This window comes from Calypte anna, chromosome 5A, assembly GCF_003957555.1.
Source record: "Calypte anna isolate BGI_N300 chromosome 5A, bCalAnn1_v1.p, whole genome shotgun sequence".
Classification (NCBI taxonomy): domain Eukaryota; kingdom Metazoa; phylum Chordata; class Aves; order Apodiformes; family Trochilidae; genus Calypte; species Calypte anna.
The window spans coordinates 17,411,988-17,430,877 of record NC_044251.1 but is presented as its reverse complement, the minus strand read 5'-3'; the positions used below and the strand labels follow the sequence as shown (position 1 = coordinate 17,430,877).

At 35.4% G+C, this 18,890-nt stretch overlaps 1 protein-coding gene across 7 annotated transcripts in view; it reads right to left on the bottom strand.

Annotated features, from left to right (window-relative positions):
• The window catches only part of NPAS3 (neuronal PAS domain protein 3), a 582,470-nt gene that overhangs the window by 176,600 nt on the left and 386,980 nt on the right, over window positions 1–18,890 (bottom strand). For all 7 annotated transcript variants that reach the window (XM_030452107.1, XM_030452109.1, XM_030452111.1 and 4 more), the window contains one exon: window positions 2,982–3,071. In XM_030452107.1, the coding sequence (XP_030307967.1) occupies window positions 2,982–3,071 (90 nt within the window). The remainder of the gene's footprint in view (window positions 1–2,981; window positions 3,072–18,890) is intronic.

Genomic DNA, 18,890 nt, shown 5'->3' with positions numbered 1-18,890 from the left:
ATCTGAGTTCTCTGAGAGCACTCTGATTGCAATTCCAAAATTCTGCCAAGGTAACTTAAAATTCTTGGTTAGCATTAGCTGGAAGATAAAGCATTCAAGAAATATACATGTATCTATGGATGTCTACTTGCAAGGTACATTAATTGTAATGTCAAAGAGTATTTATGGTAATTTTTGTTTACTGTTCAAATATACTGCTATTTTTGCCAGGAGTAACTTCATTTTCATCATTGCCAGCCAACCTCCCAAGATATTGTTTTATCAGATCTCTTTGCTATTAGCCCTGCAGCTATCTCAGAACATCAGCATCCATTTGTTTTGTACCACTGGCTCTCAGTGTTCATAGAAAAGAAAAAATGGGTTCAGTGAAAAACTGTTTTCACCTGCTGAGATTCGGGACAAGGACTATTTTTGTTTAGCTCAGAGACATAAGATTTTGCTTTTCAAATACTATATATATTGTAAAATATGTGCTCACATGGTAGTTAAAAAAAAAAAACAAAAACCAACAACCAAAAAAACTCTGTCATTTGACTTGAAAGCTAGACTCCAAAGTCAGCATTTGAAGATGATGAATCAAATAAAAATGCTTATAATGTTCATTTAGGCTTTCTGAAATGTAAAATTACTTAGAGGTTCTATATAAATATATAGTCAGGGTGTCTCAAGGTAGAGACCAATCAATGTTTACTTGCAGTGCCAGAAACGCAACACTACGTGTATCACATAGCACCACTCCAGAGATTCAGAATTTGTAAGTATTTTAAGATAGTTGTAGTGCAAAGTGTAGTGTTCCCATCTATAGCCTGAGAAATGGCTATATGGATATTCTTGCTAATACTTTTTGTATTAAAACTGAACAGTGATTTTGTAACACGTAGTTACAGCATTTCTTCTGTCAATATTAAGAGACCTAGCTTTACAATTTTATACCAAGAAAACAATGTATTAAAAATATAGAGAGAGTAGGCTGGATAAATACAAGATGTCTCCATAAAGACAGAAGAACACTGAAAATCACAGATGTTATAGTGGATCTCAGTAGCATTAATCTGTTATTGTATTAAAATCCATAGTCCTTGTTCCAATTTTTCGTTGTTTTTCCTTCAGTTCTCTCAGTACTGAAGGCAAGAAAATGTTTGTCGCAATGTATGAAATAACATGCAAAGATAACTGCTTTTTTTAATATCTGACCCTTGCTTGAAATATACATGGGGATCAGATGAACTGAGAGGTCTTAACAGCATGGTATAAGTTCAGAGTAAGGAAAGATTTACCAATTCCTATAGTTAAAAAGACAGTGGCAGAAAATGCTTTTAACAAGAGACTAGCATAGGGTTAAAGCCAATTTTTTCTTGAACAGATGATATTTCAGATGGCCACACTATTCCAGATGCATCAATTTCCTTGAAAATCCAATCCATATATGTGCATATGCTGTGCTGGCAGGAGGACTGACTGAAATGGCCAAAACCCAAGAGCTAATATTCTTTTGGCCAGAATAATGCAATTATTATTTTCCTAGCTATCAGTCTAAGCATACAGAGCCATCTGTTATGCAAAGCAAACATACACATCTCAATTACAGAAAATGCAGTTGCCTTGACAGAATTTGGATTACACCACTAACCAGGGCTGTAAAATTTGTTTTAAGTTAGTGTATAATGGATGCCTTTCAGGAGATTTCTAATTAGCATTTACCTGCTTAAACTAATTATCCATCCTTCTTCTTTACTGGCTTCCTAAACTTCATTGGATACTATGCATTAAACAGATTAATATGAGCAGAAGACAATGATAAACATTAAAGTTCCAATTCTTTACTGTATTAGCAACATGGTGGCGCACCCATTTCAAATTCTGAGATTCTTGATACAAACTCCCAAACAGATTAAGGCAGGGATTAAAGTCTATTACAAAACGAGGGATTTTAATGAGAGACAAAAATACTGGTAAGGGTTAGAGACATTTGGTTTGCTAAAGCCAGCACAAAATAATAATTACTGAACTTATTACAGTCAATTGCTTGCATGTTCTTTGAGGAGTTAATGAACCTCTATTCAGACCCTCACCAGATAACATTTAAAATTAGTCTTTTTCTTCACCAAATGTTAAAATCTCCCATGTCATTGTTTTTAAGGTACAGCAAAACTGACAGTTGCCAGGTCTTATAGTTTCTTCCTCATAGCACAACAGGTTCCAGTTTAAAGGAACTGAAATAAATCTTTTCTGAGTTTTTCTTTTTCTCCTTAGGGTGACTGCAATAGGAGTATATTATCCTACTCTGAAAATCATCATGCAAAACCTGTCTGCTGCATTTCTAAGTACTAGGAGGAAGAAGCTACCTTTCCTAAACATTGCTGAATGGTGCAGGATTAGGAATAAACATCAACACGCAACTTTCCCCCCCTTTTGCTCAGCCTTTTAGTCTTTGATAAACAGTTGTCGGCAATTAAATTTAAAAATTGAACTATTATCTTTTTATACATTTTTCTTTTCATGTTAGTAAGCATTTGTAAAAGCGGCAAAATGTGTCCTTGTTGGAACCCTCCCTGCAAGACATTTTAATGGTCTCTTTCAGCATTTCTTGACTCCAAATGACTCCCTGTCATTGTGTCAGCTCCCTGGGTAATGCAGGGTACTCCATAAACATCCAGTAATAGGACACAGGGGAAGTACTATTAGTGTGTCCCTTTCCTATCAGGTATAGAGGTTTAAAGTTCAAAACAACTGAGAAAAGAAACTTCATTTGTTCTCAGTAAATTAATAATGAATCCTTCATGGCAATACTTTTTCAGGCACAAGTTCCTCTTTTCACAGTGTCCAATACTGATAGATACATTTTTCAGGATGAACCAGATGCAACTTTAACTAAATATTCCACACAAAATACAGAAACCAAATTATTATTTCCTTAAGAATGGTAAACTGAAGGATGAATCATACACAATTATGTTCTAGAATCAAAAGTATGTACTTACTTGGGACAGGCCTAAATAGATGGAGACTGTTTCTGAAATGTACAAAAATTTTCCTTCTTGATTTAGTGCAAATACAAATCCATCCAGGGACTACAGAGTAAGGAAAACAAAAACAAAACAACAACAAAAAAAGAGAATAGATTAATAAAAAGCTCTAAATCGCAGAAAGAAACAGATTCAAACAAAGATATTACAAAACCAATTGAGGAAAATATTCTGATTTCTATGACAGTGTTTTTAATTTTAATCCTTAAGACAATTCCTTTATATTCTGTCTATATATTAAAAAGCAGCATATGAGTATATTACAAAGTTCAAGGACTTATTGTCATTCTTACATCTGCCATATGCTGTATTAAATTTATCTCATTTGCACGACAGAAGAAATACAGAAAAAAAAATAATCTCCATTTTATCAGGAAGAACTACATAAAGAAAAGAAATAACCTTCCAATCAAATGTTAAGAGATCCCTCCCCATCCCCCAGAATCAAATCAGTAAATTTGCTCTCCCAGAAACTGAAAAAGAGAAAATAAAATCCTACCATCACTCAACCCACTATGGACCTCAATAATTTGTTAATTAATTGAGGATTACACACACACACACACTCATACACGCACGCACACACACACCGTTTTCCTTTTGTGAGACAACAAACAAAGCCAATCAGCAGATTACTGTCAAATATGTTTACAGCTCAGGTCTATAGAAATGTTATGAATTTCATCCCTTTGGTGTAAAACTCTAGATTAGATTTTATTTTGACAGGTTCAAGTCTTTGTATGTGGTTTTCATTGCAACTGCAAAAATCAAAATACAACTACACAGACTAATGCATACTGTTTGAAACATGAGTACAGTTAATAAACAAAGGACTATATCCTAAACTGACACACAGAGTAAATCACTGCACGTCAAGACAGAAATATACCTCTAGGAATAAGAGCAAATCTTCACTAGGAAGAAACTGCTTTTCATACACTATACAGGCCTTTGATTTTATGGGGCTGATTATTGGCAGAAAAGCATTCACAACTGAAAAAGTAAAATCACAAAATTATTACAAATTAGAAATACTAAAACAACTTGGAAAATAAGAAACACCCCAAATGCTGGCTTGAACAAGAAACAATCCCAAAAAATCCCAGCTCAAATAGTCCCCTGGGTAAAGGTATTTGTAAAGTAAAAACATAACTGTGACATTCATTTGGTTCTGGAAGAAAAAATAAGGGATGAACACAGATTTGATGGAGATACATGATGACAAAGCCATGTAATCTTTTCACTCCTTTCTAAATTCAGCACACTGATTTCTGAGGGGTTTTGATTTTTTTATTCTTCTGCTTCTTGATTAATTTCTAACTGGCTGCTGGTCAGAAGCTGTCTTTGGCAAGTGCTCACCCCTCCCTGATGTAGTACGTGATGGAATTAGTTCAAAAATGTGTTTTCTAAAAAGAATAAACCACATATTGAAAAACAAACCCTCATGAAAGACACTGCATTAAAGAAAGACTCTAATTTATATTTATGAATTAATAAAAATGTAAATCTGCATAGATTTCCTTCATGTAAAAACATTTATATTATGCAAGCGATTTATGGCCTCTTATAAATCATCATCATTTCTTTTCAAATGATTAACATCAGTTGCTTGAATTTTAACATGAATAACAGGTGGAATATTTGGAACAGTGAAGTTCAAACTTAGAACCACACAAGGACAATCAAAATCTTAACACATTTGATCTCTCTCATTATATTTTCATTTTTATTTTATTATTATTACTTTTGCTACTATCCACATTACCTGTTACAGAGAGAGCAGAAGACTAAATCTTTGGTCTTGGTTTAGGTTTTTCTCTTGTCCTACATTCCTTGGAAAAATTAGTTTACTCGTCTGTTAGAAACAAAACTGAGAGCTGTCACCCTACTTCCCTGGCCACCTAGCATGTGTTCTTGCTAGAATGACATTCTCCATAAGCAACAAAAAAATTCCATATTGAATAAGATTCATAGCCTATCAGCAGGGGTTGGTTCTCCTGGTTGGTTTTTACCTGGATGCTTCAGATTAGTTTTTGAAATCTCCATAATGATTATGTAGGTAAAGACAATCCTGCTAGGAGTTTCTTCCAAACCTCAAGTTGTTACTAGTTGGCACAACCATGATGTTGGATATCCCTCAGAATTATTTTTTGTAACTAGTGTGCTGAAGACTGTTTTGGTGGGGTCTTTTGGGGCTGTCTTTTGTTTGTTTGTTTGTTTTGGGGTTTTTTTGGAAACCTGAATTGTTCTTGGATAAATGATATCTTGAGGACAGAAGTTACACAGGTTATTTGTGTATTATACAGAAACAGCTTTCCTCTTCTCAAGTGTTTTACATATCCAGACTTCTATTGTGGTCCCCCTGCTCCTTTTACTCAAGAGTTATATACATTTGGAGCCCATTTATGATGTTCTCTGTTTAGTACTCTGCATTTATTTGGCATATCTGAATAAAGTTCAGTAAGAACAGCAAATAATTCTCTAAGCCACTGATGGCTTTCCTGCTTCTTTTCTGAACATTATCATATTTAGGAATTCAGGCTTATTAATGAAATGAAAGTTTGAAGAAAGCTTTTAGTACTTATTAGGCATAAATAATTTCCACAGTCTTTTTTTTGGAATTGGTTGAAACCAGTTTTGCTGGAAAAATATAAATAACACTATCTCTGGTCGACACAGCTACTAAGAATTTTTTAAATTTTAGCTTCCACCAAAGAAATTTCACCTTCTACAGCTCAAGTTTGAAAAGTCAGCAGCAGCTATGAAAAATTCAACTTCAGCTGCTGAACTGAGAAGTGTTAGACACCTTTCTTAAGTGTTTGCTACTTCTCCATGCCATTGACTCTGATTCTCTCCTTTTATTTAATAGCTTAATTCTTTCACCCTTTTTTTTTCTCTTTCTTTCTGGGAGACTTTTGCCTTCTAGTTTTACAAGGTAGGTACTAAGGAGGCATCACTGGCATCACAACTGCTCAGGCTACTTGTGTGATTTGTCACTTGCCATGCCATAAAATTAGAGAAAGAGACTACTAAGTTGTGGTCAGTCCTTTCTCCATTTCCTTTCCCACCTCCCTGCTTGAGTACAAATACTGGCTGAATTCAGCATTTTGTTCAATAGAGCAAAAATCAGAAAGTTTATTTAATCGTATTTTGAAAAAGCCACCAATTAACAGCTAATGAAACAGCTATCTCCTTCCATGCCCAAAATGCAAAAACATTAGAAAAAAAGGCTTCAGGTACTAAGCTAAAGTCCTGATACCTTAGAAAAATTACAATAAAAATGGGGAAAACCAGCCACCTTCCAATACAAGGCAGTCTCTCCCACTAGTGTGAAAGGGCTGAGATGGACTACTTTTGTGACAACGTTGTTGTTCCTTATACAGGTCAAACAGTAGTTCTGAAGGACTGTCTCATTCGTTATTCATAGGTATTATTTATGAATATTTATTATTTAAGTAATGCGTGTTGAAATTTTTCAATTTTTCATAAAGCGTGTGTCCTTTGTGCATGCCAAGAGAGCAGCAGACTTAAGTGGCAGACAACATAACAGAGGTTATATGATACACTAAGGAAGACTATGTGATACTATTGTATACTACCTATTTACAAACAATTTTGTTTCCATGAGAAATCTCGGAAAGTGCTATTCATATTACGTATGTATAAATAAGGACACAATAACACAAGAAGGGTATAGGGTTTAGCCAGCTTTCAATATTATTTTTTTTTAAATGAGCACCAGAGTGTAATTTCCATCACAAATTTCTGCACAGTTGCACCATAGTTCAAAAGCAGATAGGATTTCTATTTCAAATTTTCCACAGTTATCATCAACTACAATACAAAAATGGGACCTGAAAGGTAACTGCTTTTCATAAAATGTCCTATTTTAATTGAAGCAGAGGACATGAATATAAAGGTAGCATGTTTTCTGTCAGGAAAATACTCTTGAGTTAATTTCTTTTTTATTTTTATAAATGAAATTGACTGTCATAAACTTAGTCCTATTTCACCTAACATGGCTGTTGAAAAAGGGTCAGAGTGACCCCAAATGACAATTTTGAGCAAAATTCAATTTAAGGAAGACTGGTAACTTCCTGTTAAAACCTACACTTACTGGTTTTATGCAAAATGTGATTAAAGCTGAAGTTCCCTACTACTTTTGATTTCAGAAAATCATTATGTATTATGCTGTTTCAATCACCACAGGCTACTTTTTAATTTATTTTTTTTAACTGCCCCACTGTTTTCAACGGGCACCAATTAAGATTCTGAGGTCAAAGGGTTAATTACATCTTCTTACCCAGTATGTAGAATTTTCTGATTATTAACTAAGGTTGGATTAAGATGAAAAAGAACCGACACAAATGTTAATGCTTGCCCCTCCTCGAGAAGATTTATCATAATACCATGCTGAAATCTATATGCTTTCTTCAAAGCTGTTAGAGAATAAAATCTTAGAGGAAACAATAAACTAAACGCTTTCAAGACTTGCAAGTATCTGATTTATTGAGCCAGTTTTCTTATTCCTGAAAACAGTTCTACACGAGCCAGACAGGCCTGATAGAAAGATTACCTTTGTCACATAAGAGTGAGGCACTGTGGTAGACACGAAGGAAGTGAGACTGATGTAAAAGTCAGTAGCTACAGCACCTCTGAATAATAATGCCAATAATTATAATTTATATCCTCTGACATCAGAATAATATGAAAATGTAAAGCACAGGTTTTTAACCCAAAATACTAAGTGCCTCTTACAGTATTTGTAGAATAGTGAAGTTATTTCCTCTCAGGATATGAAACCCACTGTACCACTTTGACTGAATATGCACTAATGTATAATGCATTGTACTAAATGGATTTATATTTGTCAGAGGAATTTTGTCCCAGCCATTTTTGCATATTCCCACCACAGGCAAATTTAATTCTCTGGAGTCTTACTACAGTGTCCTTCTGGAGAATATCCTCATATTTCACACTATACATGAAGTCCCTAATTCTTTCCAGTGTATTCCAATGCTGAAAAAAACCCTGTTACCCTGACCTAAACTCCAGTTAGAGTGAAGAACTACCAGTAGGCTAGGTTATTTTAATGACAGATTATTTTAAACTAAGCCTTCACCATCTGTTCCACCCCCTAATTATGAATGCAAAAAGAACATATTTCACAATTACATCAGTAAAAAGTAAGATATACATGATTTAAATGCATGCATGTGTTCTTTGTCCAATGCAGCATGCATCTGTGATGTTTTTCTCATCACTCAGGCTCTGATCAGGAGAGAAGGGCTGGGGAAAGTAATACTCCTCCCGATGAAACAGATTAATTGATATACTAAACTTTTTCCCAGCAAACAGATCATCTTAATTAGAATTTTTCACTGTTATGTCATAATGCTATTATAACTGGAGCTGAGCATTAATTTGAGGACAAAGCCTGTAACCAATTAGATATACAACATTCAGTAATGGTAAAAATATTTTACTATGATTTTAAAAGAAAGGCTTTATGAAAGCAAATAGTCCCTCTCTTATTAGAAACCCCATGGCATAATTTATTTATTGTGTTACAGAGTGGCTTAAAAAACATGATTTACTAAAGACAATGAAAAAAAGTAAGTTTCATTTTAACATGGGCACTTTTCTTGGATGGGGGTTGAAAATGGAACAAAAGGCATAAACAACGACAAACAGAAATCTGATTCAAAGTCTCAGTGTTCATCTACTGTGCTCTCACTATTAAGGTACCACAGTAGTACCCTCCAACAACAGCAAGAAACATAAAAAAGCATAACTGCTTAGCTGGAAAATCTGACCTTGGGCTTTCACAATTAAGTACGATAAGTCAACTATAGCATTGTTTGTGGAAACGGGATTTTACATGGGATGCATTTGATATGTTGGAATAAAAATGAGCAACTAAAGTTGGATCAGCTACTGACAAAAATCTCTAAAACCCTTGTTCTTCCTCTTCAGTCTTTTTAATCCCTTGCATAAAACCAAACCAAACCAAACCAAACCAAAGCTCAAATAAAATAAAAAAGGTGCAGGACTTATTTCAGTGTTCCTTGAGCTACAAGCCTTTTACCATTGGGTAAAAATCCTGTCACCAGAGACATCAAAACCCATGTTTTAATCCTCATGCTATTGCAATTTTTTCAATAATAGTAGAACATAGCAGTTATATGGCCACATAACCATAGACTCCTTGTGAATTAATGACACATATTTGGCAACATAGCACGATGTATTTGGCACCAAAACAACTACAATAAAGAAGATGAGGTAAGAGGACGAGCTCAAAGGATGTGGTTAGAATGGACTTTGATGCCAGCTTCCTAATTTGTCATTTTCTTGCTCTTTGCTCATGTGGTCAGGATGCAATTTATGACAACAAGGAAGTGCCAAAAAATAAATGTGTCAATAATAAGGAGGTCTGCTTTATAGCTCAAAGCCAAGAAATGAAGGAGGAAGAGTAAACTTTACTGATTTCCTTGATGCATCTTTCGCCAGACTTACAGGATAAGTGTTTATGTAACCAAAGCAGCAAAAACTTGCAGGGGCAGCTTTACTACTTAATTAGAAAAAACAGATTTTGTTCCAGAACAGGAACACTGCAAAAGTGGAAAGTGTAGAGAAGAAAAGTTTGGAGGCAAGAATAATGTTTAGAGTTGGCAGTTGTTTTCTTAAGGTATCCTCCTAAGTCTATTCACATATTGACAAATACCAGTTATGAGCCTGAGAATCAGAATAAGATTACAACTGTCTAAGCCACAGGACTTCAAGAAAGAAATAAGAGATTAAGAGGTTGACAATTTTTTGTATTCAAACACAATAAATGATTTTTAGGTACCTCTGCCTTATGGATAGCAATTTAATTTTTTCTAGAAGGACAGTCTATATTGCTGCAAAATCCCAAACTGTACTGCCTGCACAGGGGAAACTGCACCATGAAAGCTAATAGCCTTGCTGAAAAGTTGGCATCACACTAGGGGGGAAAAAAACCAGACCTTGGGTCAAACTGCAATGCTATTAGAAGAGAGAAATAGTGAGGCTTACTAATGTGGAAAAAAAAAAAAAAATCCAGGACACACAGCTTGCACCTATTTTGCATCCAGTTTACCAAAAGATGTATTTTTTTAACTGCTTGGGGTTTTTTGGCAAACCCCGTCTAGCAACATGCAGACAAATGTATCAACAACAAAACACAGATAAGAACAACTTGCGTTACATGATAGATGCCAGATGATCTTCAATTATCTCTGTGAGATTTTTGGTCAAGTACTTGCAATGTTTTGTTATATCCTCTATATCTCTGCTCATTATTATGTTCCCTGTTTGATTAGCTGATGTAAATTGCTGGGCTGAACTCCTGGAACTCTTCATGCAGGTCTTCACATAGAAGACACAGTGATGTGCACTGAGGGAATGACACTATTTGTTCAAAGAGGTCTCACGCTTTACCCAGTACACTCTTAGCTCTGCTGAAGTCAGCTGGCTGGGCAGGTTCTTTTAACTTACATCTTAGGCTTCCAATGGCAGTAAGATTTTAACTGTCTATGACCTGTTGGAACTTCAAGCTTTAGAGATTGTTTTTTAGAGATTGTGAAACCAATCCTGACTAAAATAGTGGAGAAGTGAGTAGTACCCACTAGAGAGAGAGAGGAACTATGAGTTTACTTTCTTCGGTTCCTTTGAATAAGTAGAAAATGGTAAGCAATAATCTTTTACAAGACAATACCATAGAAACTCTATTGCAAGAATTTCTGATATTTGTAGAGTTCCTGTGTCTATACAAGTGTTTTACACTTTGTGGTCTTTCATCTGACTGATTTCAGCCTGATCTATTCAAACTGAAAACTGAACTATTCAGCAGTCTGGAGAATCTGAACTATTCATTCTGGACAATTTCAACCTGAACTGTTTGGAGAGGCTGTAAAAGGTAACTGAAAAAATTCAGCTTACTCTCTATAGACTTAAATTCACCACACAGTACTTAAACCACAAATGGACAATTTTTGAGATCCACAAAATCAAAACCAACCAATGAAACAAACAAAAACCAAACCACAACACCAAACTGCTGTTCTCATTGACAAATGCTATTTTTCATTGTCCATTCTTCTGCATTAATGATTCATTATTAAAACAACACTGGTTTACATTAATACATCCTATACTAACCACTGTTAAAAGGTTCTGAAGTTAAAATCTTACTAGACAGAGTATTTATATTCTGTCTTTCCTATTTTCTTTTCTGAGAGAAGGGATATATGTATATACAAGTACAAAAGAAAAGGGAGAAACAGGACTCCTGAGGGAGGGATTTAACACCATCACAATTAACTAAAATTCAATTTTGCGGGAGTTGTGTATTAAAGCACTGACCTTACTTCTTTATGATGCCAATTCCTGTTGAATTCCTATCCTTCATTTATATAGGATTCCTAGTGTTGGTTCCAGACTGTTTGGACAGCAGATTGTGATGCCAAAAACTGCATGCCATCTAAAACAATCAACATCTAAATGTCTGTTGTCCAAAAAAACTAGGTAAAAAAATTATAGGGAATGATTTGTGATATAGAGTCTACTACACTCTTAAAAAAAACACCTGCACTCAGTAGATACTCATATTCTGGTGATTAGAATTAGACCTCTAGTCCAGAAGTGAATATGTGTGTTCTCACTTGCATCACACAATTTCATACACATGAAGCAGACAGGCTGTGCTCAGGGAAGAACAGGATGAGGGGCTTATATTTAGCATATTTAATCTATTAGGTGGCAACACAGACAACCAAAATAGATTTGAATGAGAAATGGAGTTCTTTGCCTAGCATATCATTCTGATTTATACTCTTCTTGAAAGAGAACACATTGAGAATACTTTAAAGACAATGCAATATAGAGATAATAAGAACACAATATTAAGAACAAATCCGAAATCCATTCAATTCAGTGCCATTTCTAACAGCAACGTTAAGCAGGTATATATCATGAAGAATAAAAACCTTCTTATCTTCAGCCTCTTATCCCATGTTAAAACACACAGAAGACAGAACCTGGTCCTAATCAGCTGAGACTTCCTCCAGCTGTCATTAATCCTTGCGCTAATGCAAGAGATCCGCTTACTATACCAATTTTTTTCCACCTATGGGATTGTGAAGCAGTTCCACAGACGTCCACTCTGAAATCTTCTAGGATCCATATACAGCTGAACTAAATTAAAGCATCTATTTGCATTTCTACTAAAGACCAGTAAATGAAAGTCTCCAGAACTGTTGATGCCTCTTGACTACTTAGTCCTGCAATCCTTTAAACAAGAAGAATTTGCATTGGCACAAATCAGAACCTGGTAGTTACAAGAAGTTAGGTTTATAGATGCATGGGGAAAAAAAAAAAATTCTTCCAACTCTGAAATTAAGTTGTCTCTACTCTACATATCTTTGTCAGTCTGTTCCATTAATAGCATTGAGCATCGGTTTTTACTAGATATGACTGTGGGCAGAGGTCTCAGAGAAATTCGTACAGGTTTGGTGAAAGCAGACTGATAACAGAGATGGGAGCTTCTGAGACCTTTTGCAGCTGTAAAAATGGAACTATGAGTTTCTGTAGTATGAGACACCACAAAGCAGAGACCTTAAAAATGCCCTGAGCACTGAAAAAACATCAGAGAGGTTGTGCTGTCTTAGACACAAAAGTCAAAAGAAGACAAGATGGAAATCTGCTGAAAACTATGTACTAATCTGGTAACTCCAGAAGAATTGGCTTCCAATTCTTCTGCAGGGAACACAGCAGTACTACAAATATGCAGGACTAACAGAAAAACAAACAATTAAATTCCTGAAACAAATTAGAGACTTCATTAATAATAGAAATATTTCAAAAGCTCCTTCTGAAGCAATTCTCTACTACATCTGCATTCTACACAGTAAAGCTCCTATCTCTATGCTTAGTTGCAGTACTTTCTTCAAGGGTTTTGAGGTTACAGTGCTTCATCCAGAAGTACATTTCACACAAAAGCAGAGAAGGAACATTTGTGTGGAAATCGGTAACTCTGATCAAACTGGAGGTCTGGTCCTGAATGATTTCAGGAAATCAACTCGGGCTGCCACTACAAAACACCACTGCTATGTTGACCTCCTACTTCTGTTTCAAAGCTGGAATATGAGACCAGCTGAGAAGACATCATGTAGCTCTGCCATGAACAGGACTTTAATTTCACTCTGGGCTGTGAGGAAATGCTTTTTTTCTCTTCTCTGTTTTTCCCTGAGCTCACCTCTAATGCCTGTGTAGGTAAAGATAAGTATGGATTTTGCTGTTTACCAGCTCATTGCATAAATTCAAGCATATCAACAGCACAGAGCAGCTCTTTCAGTGAAAAAGGTTGATATTCTTTTTCAAATACAAGGTAATATATTATAGTGGCACTACTGACTGTTGTGATAATTAAGAGTCTGCTTGTATTTCCATAATAAAATCCTATTTTCCAGGACAGTGTCCACGTAGCATCATCTGAAATCCAAAAAAACAAGGTTTCAACCAAGAATACACTTTTCACTTGTAATGGCAGTTTCACTGTAACTATGTGAATATATTCCTCTGTATTTTACCACAGGGTTTTTGTGTGCAGCCACACTACCATAATATGCCTTTAAGGGATCCCCTGCAGCAGCTGCAGCATGAAGTATCAATAACCTGCTCATCAAAGGGTGCTCAAGATTTCCTTGACACTGCAGAGTGCAGTAGCTGTCGGTTGTGCCAATAATCCACATGCCATATTATCTAGAGGGCCCCAAATAAGTCTTGACACCACCAACCCTAATGCTATTTATTATACATCAACAATATATATGTTGTATCCTATGTCCCAAGTAGGAACTGACATGATTGCTCTGCACTGCTACTATATGTTTCACTCCAACTTGGAACAGATCTGAAGGTTAAAATGTCTCCCTAAGATGACTGCAGTGAAACTGCTTCATCAATGGAACTGATGAGAGAGAACTCTTCTTGCCAAATGTCAGCACCGTCTTCTGCTATTCCAAACCACCCAGAGAAAACCAAAGGAACACTTCTAATTTCTTCTAACTATGATGCCTTAAACACACAGTCTGAGTATAGCATCCTGACTTTCCCTGCTTCCATTTTTCTTCTTTCTGTTCCATTAAGAAGTCGCATTTATCTGCAACTGTCTTCTTCCTTCAGCAATGCCTTCTTCCATGTTTGGAAGCTTTGGTCAGTTGTCTAAATTGCGGGCACTTGTCACCAGTTAACTGGGCATCTTTAATTTGTAGTTCTGAATTCCTGCTCCTGCTACCTGGAGGTCCTGTAATGTTGCATTTTGACAACACCTCTTGACTCTATTGCAGTGTACTTTCAAGTCTCACTTGTGGTGCACCGATGAAATAAATTCAACCATTTTGTAAAAAATAGAACACAAACCAGAATTTTCTCAAACAATCCCTTTATTTGTCCTGGTAGTTTTTTGGGTTTTTTTCTGCACCTCTTGCCATTTGTTAAGTCACTTGAAAACTACCTTGAGGCAGAATCAAATACAACCACAGTCTAACTTATTTTAGTTTAAAATCATTACCCCTTGTCCTATCAGATAGGCAACTAGACACTGTCAGTCCTTTTTATGCTGCTGTGTGAATGTATTTCCAGTTCAGATTGTGTTCTGTTACCATGCCCAAATGAACAGGTTGCCAGACACATAACACAGAAAGCAGAATAGATAGATTTCTGCATATCAATTTGCCATTTTAATTGGCAGCAACCCTTCCAACTTAAAATAAATAAATTTAAGTGGTCATGCTTTAACGAGTTCCGACATTTATTTGAATTTCTTCAATCTGTTTTCAGTCACTATAGTGAAAAAGAAATGGTGTTCTATCAGTCCTTCCCTGATTCTGGTTTGAAACCAGATGGGAAAGAGCAGAAGCACACATACACACAAAATAACTGCAACAGAAATACAACCAAATGTTTTCCACATCTGAGAAAACTGTGTGCTGATGAGGGTTTAAAATCTAAATGGTATTTTCAGAGTAGTACTATCTTTAGCAGGATTAGAATTCAACTTGCTAAACGTGATTTCCTATGGTACTTAAGACTTTTTATTTCTAAATTACTTTTTTAACAGAAAATAAAATAAACACAACAGTGTGCTTAGAAATTCAGAATGCTTTTTGACCCTAAAAGAAAGACATTCATGGTGCATGAAACTTTAAAGCATCCTTGCCTGAAACTGCAATATATCTTGCCATATATTTCTACCTAAGCACCAGCATAAAATTCTCTCTCAGAAACTTCCTGTGCCATTTCCCAATCATGCAATGAAGCCACCATCTGATAACACAAAATAGTATTAAAAATAGCTATGAAAAGTCATATAATGCAAGAAATGTAGAACTAGAATTTCCAATTAGGAACACATAAGAAAAGGATCAAGCCTGGCAAAAACAGTTTTTGAAAGTAAATAGAAAGCATGTGCATACTACAGCTATTTGAAATGAGTGACCCTAATGCAAATACCGATTTCTGCCTACAGCCAACTTTTGAAGCTCTTTCTGATATCAAAACTATCTCCTTCTGAGGAATATCACCCTTTTGACACCAAAATTTAATTTAATGTGGAATTAGTGTTTCATAAACCACTGTCTACTAGTAATCTGAAACCAAACCAAACTTAAAATCTTGATAACTGATAAAGTTGATATTGCCTTTATTCCAAATAAAAGAGGCTTCAGATACCCTTGTGTTACGTTCATTAAGATGTGCAGATAGATCTATAGAGTCTACAGGCCTCAAAGTTCCAATAGATTAGATAAAACCTCAAAGTGTAGGTTGAAATCACTGTGGGTGGCAGATCTATTGCACAACAGACTGCAAAGCATTATTACAGTCTGTGAAGGTAAACTGGAAGATTTTTGTTATTGCTAAGAAAGAGAGAAATTTAAGCTGCATAAACGCTGTAAAATAATTTTATTCAGAAAGCTACAGACAAGATTTTAAATGCATAGAACAAAAAAGAATCCCTGAATTAGGCTGAAGCTAACATGAACAGGGAATTTACAGAGTAGCAGACTAACTATTGATATATACTGAAGAAATTTTGGAATTGGAGCAAATCTATGAAAATCTAGCAATGTTTTGTGGTTCCCATACAAACGTATACTACTACCTATGACCTACAATAATTAAAGTCTACACATTACAAGTACTAATACTTCAAAAATCACTATTATCTGGATACTTAAAAGCTCTTTCCTACTACAGACTAAAATCTTATGCTTCTTAGACAAATGATATCACAGCATAAACTGCTCCTGCAAATGTTATAACTTTAAATAGCATTTACTATTTGTAAATGCTTGTTGAACACAGCAGGTGGCAAAATGATTTAGCATCATGAACAAATACATATGGTTGCTTGAGCCTAAATTTTAGAGCAGATAAACCTATCTTCTGGTCCTTCATTTAATCGGCTAGAAATGAGCGAATAGTCAGCTAAACCATTTTACATATTCTGGCAACACACTGCTTCAAATAAACTTTCTTAGATAAAGTACTGTGCTTAAAACAACATAAAATCATAGGTCTCAACATATTCAATGAATGGCTGTTATGCAATATTTCATCTTAAAGTTTTCAAGTAAGACTGCACTACAGAAAAAAATGCAAAGGTAAAAATAAGAGCACAGTGTTATGTAGTCTAAAATCAATAGACAGAGAGAGGGCATTAACCAAGAGGCTAATAAAAAAACGCTGCCCTAGAGAGTAACATAAAGAGCCCTGATATATTTTTCTCTTAAAAAATGCTGTTTCTTATGACAATTTTCCCTTAGCACTGCAGTAGTTTCTCTGTGTATATACACGTCACTTCACTTTTTTTGTCTTGTTCCAATTTTATGTTTGCATTTTATTTTCTCATTTCCTTCCTGCTACTCCCCTGTTTCTCTTTTCTAGCCTGATGTTTACACAGACCTTTACTAGAATTGCAGGGTTTAGAGAGATCCCATTTTTTTTCTTTGTTGTAATGCCCACATTTTTTTTCCCAGAGAAAAGATAAGTTTACCCAGAAAATAAAAAGCTAATACAACCTTTTGCTCATCAACAAAGTATGTCTTGCTGTAGCCAGGAATAAGTTAATAAAACAGGGAAAAAGCTTAGTGGCTTGAAGAAAAAAAAAAAAAACAAAAAAACCACCTCCTTGGGGTTATGAACGAACAATGTTGTTTTTTCTTCCCAGCGTGCAAGGATTTAATTAAGTGATAACAGTCACCTTGGGGTGGCTGCACAAGGCAATAATATCTAGGTGAAGAAAAATGCTGAAGAGAGTTGAGTACAGTCAATTTATCTTCAGAGAAGGCAATAAATGAACAAAGCATAGGTATTTGGATGATTGTTTTGGAATGTTTCCATTACTGATAAACATCAAAATAAAAGGACAAAGATTTTGTATTTTCAGTATCTGAAATACATTAAACACAGAAAGAAATGAAGGAATAAATCAGTGTGAGGTCATATCCTAGAGTTCTAATTGCAAATGGTTTGGTAATTATTCAAGCTAAACATAGAACAAGGGAATTTTACTGTTGACAAAAAGGATAGGAATACAGTTGAGATGTGTATTTATAGCAAATACAAAACACTGGATGAATTTCACTCCAGAAGAGAAAAAATGGTAAGTGTAGATGGAAAGAAGTGAAACATACTAGGCAAATATATGCAACTTCATGGCCAGTGACCCAAATTCAAAGATTTAAAAATATGTTTGTGAAAGCTCTTCAGGAAACAAGAAGCAAGCTCAATAATCCATAAAACTATGTTCTGTCATATGCATGGAGAGAGACGTGGGAAAGCAGAGAGGAAAGAGTACCAGGAAGAAACATTCTCCTTTACCCCAGAGCTGCTACGCTTTACATTCTTGCGACATGGCATTTGAAAGGAATACATCGGCTGCCCTTAGGGTCTGAAAGCTATACACCCATTCCTAGTAATAGTAGCCTTCCAAAACTTAACACAACTCAAAGTCCAGCTACAACATCTGATAGCAAGTGGCATGATGGGCTGAAGTCTCTGCCAAATAGGTACAACTCATGTTTAATATGGAAGATGGAAGAAACAGCAGAACCACAATCCTTGGAATTCACCACATCCCTTTGTCCCTCTCAAGTTGGAAAGTCTCATTTTCCCTTTAATTTTGATACTTTTCCTGAGTCTGTCTCCAGGAGTGAGGAAATTGATAGCTATTTCATTGAGTTACAATCAGGTGAAATACTCCTCACCCAGACACTTGTACATAAAGAGGATGAAGTCTACAGGCAATTGTTCTTTAACTGTGTGGGCAGATATTATTCCAAAGAGAAGGCACAAGTCAATAATAAATGGCTCACACAGTGTTATGACATAAAATATGAAATATATGTGTGCCTGTGTGAGCAGGCAAGCATACTGGAGTTTAAAGAGAAATATCAATATCTGAAAAACACAAAATATTTTGTATTGCAACAAAAATCTTAAAGCAAATTCCACTAAGCTGTCTCATAATGACTTCTACTGTATGTCCAGCTACAGTATTCAAATAAACACCGCTTCTCAAGGCCTGTCTTTTCAAGGCCTTGCAAGTAAGATCTACATCAACAGATGGTCCCACTGCAGTTTCTTTCTCCTAAAAGCAATATGCCCCGTAGAAACACCTCATTAACTACATACAGGTATGAACTACATACACACATTCATTTCTCACCTCCAGGAAGCTGAATGTTTGTTACCTGCTGTTTGGCCTTGGTAATGTGATTCCAACATTTTTCCCAATTACAACTGCCACCCTTTTGGTTATCTTCATCAAGACATTAG